Source organism: Salvia splendens, unplaced genomic scaffold (assembly GCF_004379255.2).
Source record: "Salvia splendens isolate huo1 unplaced genomic scaffold, SspV2 ctg364, whole genome shotgun sequence".
Lineage (NCBI taxonomy): Eukaryota > Viridiplantae > Streptophyta > Magnoliopsida > Lamiales > Lamiaceae > Salvia > Salvia splendens.
Window position 1 is genome coordinate 4,246 of NW_024599009.1, and position 6,316 is coordinate 10,561.

Below are 6,316 nucleotides of genomic sequence, written 5' to 3' on the forward strand. Positions count from 1 at the left end.
CTTCATCCGCCGCTGATTCCATATGTCTGAAACATTTGCTTTTCGACACAAGATTTTTTATAATGTTATTTTATGAGAAAGTTGAGAAAAAATAAAGTAAAATATTGAAATAATTGAAATGATGTTGTTTTCATTTTAGAAAATATGTCACTTTAATATGATAATCCAAAAAGGAAGAAGCGTCACTTTTAATGAAAAGGTTTGAATGGAAAGGATGGAGTAGTATATGTTTATTTTGTTCGATTTAGGATGGACTATCACTCTTCATGGTAGTCAGTCGTCACTCTCCTTCATTAGATATGTGGGTTGTGGCTGTGATGACATATTGGCCTTCAATGTTTTCGGAGGAGGTGTGCGTCGTCGTTGATTTGGTGATGACAACCCTGTTGCTGTGGATTGCCCTCATCCCTTTCTGCCAAAGTGCCAATAAGTTTTTGATTTCTAAGCCACACCATTCTCTGCCTATGTTCAAATTGGTTGCATATGCTATTGCTGGGATAAGTTTTTTTTTAATTATTGATAAATGAGCATAACTTAAAAGCCCATATCACAATATAGACTCATTAACCACTCCACTACTAAATCAACACTTAGTTTGTGAGCGTTGTTCCACATGTCCATTCAAACAATTTGTTCCAATTGTTGTTTTCACCTTCAGTACTGGGATTGTTTCATCCTTTCAGCCAAATCATTCTTCTTTATGCTGGAGATTGTGTTTGGTTTTGTTCGAATTCGTCATCCTTTACTCGAATTGCGCGTGGTGTGGGTTCATGATTGTCATGAATTTGTTGGGGAAACTAATTATAAATGCCTAAATTGATTAATAGTAACTTATTACTAATGGATTATTAAGGGTAGACGGAGATTGAACGATTTATCTCTTACTCAATCATAAATTAAACGATTCACCATATTTTTTCCACAATTTTTCGTTAACAAAAAAGAGTAAAAACGCTAAGAAAAATACAACAAACGACAGCAAGCAGTGGTATCTCGAAATGAAAACTTTATATGATGGTGAAATTAGGGGAAAATACACCAGCATGCAAGAAACAAATGTTGAAAATTAAAAGGAAAAAAAATGGTAAATCAGTAGCCATGAATGATGTGAGAGCACTTATTTTTGATCCAGCGCAAACCATTTCTCAAGGAAGCTTTCACCCTACCTTCAACAGTGTAGACTTTGTATCTCGCTATCCGCTTCCGCCGATTCATCCGCGGGCCGCCGAATCCCCATGGCTTCGCCGCCGGAGTCGCGTCGATGCGAACCGGCGGCGAATCGTGAGGGAAACTCGTCGGCGGGTAGATTTGGTTGGCGACGTTATAGGAGGAGTAGTAGCCTCTTCCGCTCACTATTTCCAGCCTCCTTTCTCCGCCGCCAGATCGGAAACTCGGCCGCCCGCTTTCTTCCATACTAGTTTTGCAGAGAGGGAGAAGAGGGGAGAGTGAGAGAGTAAGAGACCGCTATGAGCATCCGTTTTAATGGAATAATTTTCGGACTAAAATATAAAATATTTATTTTTCGGTTAATTGAGAGTGAAAAAGGTAAAAATAAAAAAATTTATTATTCATACTAGGAAAAATATATCATTTTTAATAGGACAATTTTAAAAAAAAGGTTTTATTTTTAATGGGATTGATTACTAATTATTACAAGTGTTTTATTTTAAGAATCTGGCGTAAAATCATTTTCAAGAAGGATTTGTTTTTTACGAAGAATACGTTTTTATTGGTAATACATGCGTTGTAAGTAAAAAGAATATTTATTTGATTTATAATATACACTGCCTAGAAACTAGTAGTAGTACAGTTGAAATGTGGAGCAAAATGTGTTTATACTGTCGATCAATATTTATGTTATTTCCTAGTAGTAGACTAGAGTAGATAATAAGTTAAAGTTGTAAAAATAATGAGTGAAATTTAGATTTTGAAAGCAAGATGAGAATGCGCGGATGTATAGCTGTAATTCTAACTTTTTGTAATCATAAAAAATGATTTTGCGGTGTTTCAGAATTCAGATTTTCGTGTACTCGATGGCACAGGTTTCCACTTTTTTGAGGCATCCTACTTTTATTTAATTTTAATTGCATAAAGCTTATATTAATGATATTGTGACAACCTTGACCGCATCGACCTGCCTCCACTCTTAATATACTAAAGTACTAGTATCATTTTCAATTTCATAATTATAAAAATAAAAATAAAAATAAAAATAAAAATAAAAATAAAAATAAAAATAAAAATAAAAATAAAAATAAAAATAAAAATAAAAATAAAAACAAAAACAAAAACAAAAAACAAGGTGGAGTATCATTTTCATTCTCTTCCTCATCTTCCTCAAAAGCTTAGGGTAGTAATATGAATTAAATATAAATCTCATATTTCAATTTTGCTATTCATCTTTCCGGTCATTCCATTTCTTTTCGATTGTCTTTGTCATATTTCAAGAGAGAATCTCACCCATTCTAAGAAATTACTATCGTTCTATATGTAACATAATATATTTCCAACAAAGTCAACAAGCTCAAAATTTTATATATACACGTTTGAAATGGAGGAAACCAGCAACAAAACCCCAAAATAAGATCTCCACAAAAACAAAGATCAACGTACCCCACTTATCTGAATGGAAGACCCATTGCAGTAGCTTTTCCGACAAGTCTACCTACGAGTAGCGCCATTTTTCACAGTAAGCAACGGGAAATTTTCGAGTTACATCTAATGTTTCGCCATCATCATGTCACATTCATTAGATATCAGACCAATATATAGACGAGGCAGGGATTAGTGAACGAAACATGAGACAGGTATTTGCATAAATGATTTCAGAGGCATGTGAAAAATATAGTAGTACGAGAGAAGACAGCAAGAAGGTTGTGGAGATACTGAGATGGAGGATTACCAGATTGTTTTCAGGCGAACGCCAGTAGACACCTTGAACAGCAGCTGGAAATATTTCGCAAGCAGCCAGAGCATACACTACAAGAGCGTTCATTCCCATCCACTGGAATAATAGAGTAGGCTTCCTAATGCATCTTGTGTCGACCTACATTGTAGAGTTTAATTGAATGTCAATAATGAATTCAACGGACGTGACAAAACAGATAACCATTCACGGCAGGAACTCACGATAAAATAGATAACGGTCAAAAGAACACCAGATGCCCCTGCTGTGACAAACATATAGCTCAATGTGTACAGTGGTTTAGAAAGTGGGACACCTGGAGAAATGAAGAGTATATAGTAGCGAATTTCCGGGAATATGAAGTACATTACATGAAGTGAAAACGCAGAGATTCTCACTAGAAAACAGAAGTACCTGTGACAGTTAAAAGATAGCCCAACATCAGAAGAGGGAGAGATGATACAAACCAGATAACTATTCTCTGCTTCTGATCCTGCAAGGAAAAAATTGTACACTAGGGATATGATGAAGACCGGGCCTCCATCCACATATACAAGGAAGAAGAAAATACACATATTACCTTACAGTGCACAAGAATGTGCCCGTAATGCAACCCAACCAGGCATGTAATGGCAGCCATCAAAGAGCTACATTTATTAATTGAAGTATTAACAAAGCCTAGTTTGCAATTATCAATAACCAGAACCTTAACCAAAACTTTGAAAACTGTCATTCAAATTGGTCACTTTAACTGATTCATGATGGAAGGTAAAAAACTAATTCATCCCTAACCTTAAAATACCCTCTGGATCAAATGGAGCAAGACACCATGCAGGGGAATTTGGTGGTGGAGGACCATAATCTGGCGAATTGACACTGCATTCCTGTAGATGAACCAGCCACGTATAGATGGTTAGAGTTGTTCTGAAAAAAATTACTACTACAATGAACCCTATAGTGAACGCATAGCAAGAAGAATTTCAAATAGCAACCTTGGTTCTTCTATATACAGGACGTTGATACAGATGATTTTCACCGATAATAACTCGATCAATGAAACCAACTGCAGTGCAAGGAGGTTCAAGGCTACCCCTTATCCCACAGTAGACCTGGAAATGTGAAACTATATGATGAGTACAATACTTACAAATAATGGCAAATACTAATACTTTAGGTGTCAGACGAAGTACATTTGTAGTACTGTACAATTTAAGGATTGTTTTCAGATGAATTAAATTTGGCAATAAGAATGTATGAAACTGATTTTCAAAGCACATATCAAATGTCTTTCACAAATACTGAAATAAATGCTCCACAAGGGATCTCTGCACTTGACTCACAGTTTGAGAATTAGCACCAAGTAGCACTCGTTGGGTCATCCTGAGACTTGATGCATCAAAGTTCCAGTCTGGAACATAAAGGCCATACAGCAGACCCATGTATATTACACCTACTAAAATTCCAGCCACGCTACATAAAAGAAAAGAAAATATTATTATAACGTTACATATATTATATCATTATATACTATACTGAATTACCTAAAACAAAATTCGTCTGATGCCATCTAAACCTTCCAGTGACTAATAACTATATAGACTCTGTCAAATTGAATATAAAATGATCTGTGCATTATTGTCATTTAAATTTGTCCTCACTCACTTGAAGTTCTGAGTAGCAATATTCCAAAAACAGAGAGCTTACACTCACATCTGATACGAATATCTCTTCATGAATGTTATTGCTGAATTAACAGCAGTATTGTTTACAAGCCATATCTCCAAAACTGAAGCCAGCATATATCCAATAGCAATCCTCTAGAACACAGAAAGTTCAGAAGTGATGACAACCTAAGAAGCTGCATTACTTTTGTATGTACTGAAATGATACGAGAACAGAGCTTCCAAGGCCATATATTAACACCATATTTCTCAAGAATGAGGGCAGGTCATGATACCTGTAGCACACCCATTATTCGTATTTTCTCCAGATCAATTCCATAAGTTAAATCACCACGGCCATGAAAATAACCACCTAAGCATATACCAAAGAGACTATTCAAACATTGTGACCAAAAGGGCAATTGATGTTAAGGGCTCAGCCACTAATAACTCCACCTCAAGAGAGGCAAAGTACCAATATACATTTCAACTATCTCAGGATAACAATAATAATAATAATAATAATAATAATAATAATAATAATACTTCCTACACGGAATTTTATAACCTCAATACAATTTCAATACTAAACCTCATTATGATTCTACCTTGAAGGATCATTCCTAGGAGAAAGAGCTTGATAGATCTTTCCATTACTCTCTTCGTGGCTTCTAATCTGTTTTCTACTTTCTGCATCAGAAACGGGAAAAGCCTGTTCAACTACTACTACTTTTAACAGAAATAAAATGAACTGATTGCCAATTGAAGTCTACTTGTTGAATTGAAAGCAAATCATTGAGAAAATCATATCAATTCCAAATTGTTCCGTTTCCTTTTTTTTGTTATTGTAGAAGCTTCAAAACTGATAAGTATAGCTCTAATTCATACCTTGAACACGAGACTGACAGAAACACCAACTCCAAAGAGAAAAAACGGCATAACAAAGTCTGCGAGAGTCAATCCGAACCACGGCGCATGGTTTATTGACGGAAATGCTCCTCCAGCATCATCAACCAATATCATCAACTGTAAAAAAATTGTCCAAATTTACAAAAATCAAAAACTAAAAAAATATGGAAGGCAAGTTCAAATCACGCCATTAAATGAGTAATTCTATGATTCTAGGGGAGGCGAACCGCAACAGTGAGTCCTCGGAAAACGTCGAGCGATACGAGGCGCTGTTTAGGATTAGTTGAAATCATAGGGGGTGGCGGTATAGTATTCTCCGCCTCTCCGCCAGAATATTCCATGTTAGAGTCGTGGAGAAGCGGCGTACGGTCTCCGCCGGCGTCAGCAGATACCGCCGTGATTGAAGCCATTCGCAGCTGTTCTACGCCGCCTCTGAACGATTCTACTATCCAAATTTTATCGGAGTCTTCACCTTGCGTTGGCTACTTTTTTTCAAAACTATATTCAGTAATTCAACACCAATGTTTGATGGTTTAGCTACAAAAGGAATCTTCTTGTTTTTTCCATTTAATTTCATTCCATTAAAGGTCAAAAATGGTAAATATATGAGGTTTTTATGATTTTAGTCTTAATTATTATGTTTTGAATTATTTCATCATTCACAAATCAAAACGGATCGAATTTAGTCCTTTTTGGACGGTGACTTTAAAAATTAACGGTCAACTACAATTTAAACTATTTTGACTAAATCAGATATTTAAATTAGAGTATTTAATATTTTTCTTATTTTAAAAACAAATTTGGCCCCCTCTCTCTCTCAACGCTCTCTTCTATCCTCCTC

The 6,316-nt window shown here is 35.6% G+C and overlaps 1 protein-coding gene across 3 annotated transcripts; it reads right to left on the minus strand.

Moving 5' to 3' along the window:
* Nucleotides 1–1,211: 1,211 nt before the first annotated feature.
* Nucleotides 1,212–6,033, minus strand: LOC121789880 (heparan-alpha-glucosaminide N-acetyltransferase-like). 3 transcript variants are annotated; one of them, XM_042188221.1, is made up of 14 exons: nt 5,703–6,033; nt 5,455–5,592; nt 5,175–5,256; nt 4,863–4,939; nt 4,616–4,722; nt 4,246–4,375; nt 3,898–4,014; nt 3,698–3,789; nt 3,486–3,552; nt 3,320–3,398; nt 3,130–3,221; nt 2,903–3,046; nt 2,614–2,665; nt 1,212–1,414 (listed from the first exon to the last, which is right to left on the minus strand). In XM_042188221.1, the coding sequence occupies exons 1-14, from the start codon at nt 5,883–5,885 to the stop codon at nt 1,353–1,355; spliced, it is 1,422 nt and encodes a 473-aa protein (XP_042044155.1). In that variant the 5' UTR covers nt 5,886–6,033; the 3' UTR covers nt 1,212–1,352. The 3 variants fall into 3 exon arrangements, with proteins under 3 accessions (XP_042044155.1, XP_042044154.1, XP_042044156.1); XM_042188220.1 differs by lacking the exon at nt 1,212–1,414 and having other exon boundaries at nt 2,464–2,665; XM_042188222.1 differs by lacking the exons at nt 1,212–1,414; nt 3,320–3,398; nt 3,486–3,552 and having other exon boundaries at nt 2,464–2,665; nt 3,130–3,319.
* Between the last annotated feature and the right edge of the window lie 283 nt (nt 6,034–6,316).

Bases quoted from the DNA above. Each gene is read 5' to 3' on its own strand.
- LOC121789880 (XM_042188220.1), bottom strand. From the start codon at position 5,885: ATGGCTTCAATCACGGCGGTATCTGCTGACGCCGGCGGAGACCGTACG. The intron at 3,047-3,129 runs GTGAGTTCCTGC...TCTACAATGTAG, and splicing joins TGACCGTTATCTATTTTATC to GTCGACACAAGATGCATTAG. The intron at 2,666-2,902 runs GTAATCCTCCAT...CGCTACTCGTAG, and splicing joins GTTCGCCTGAAAACAATCTG to GTAGACTTGTCGGAAAAGCT.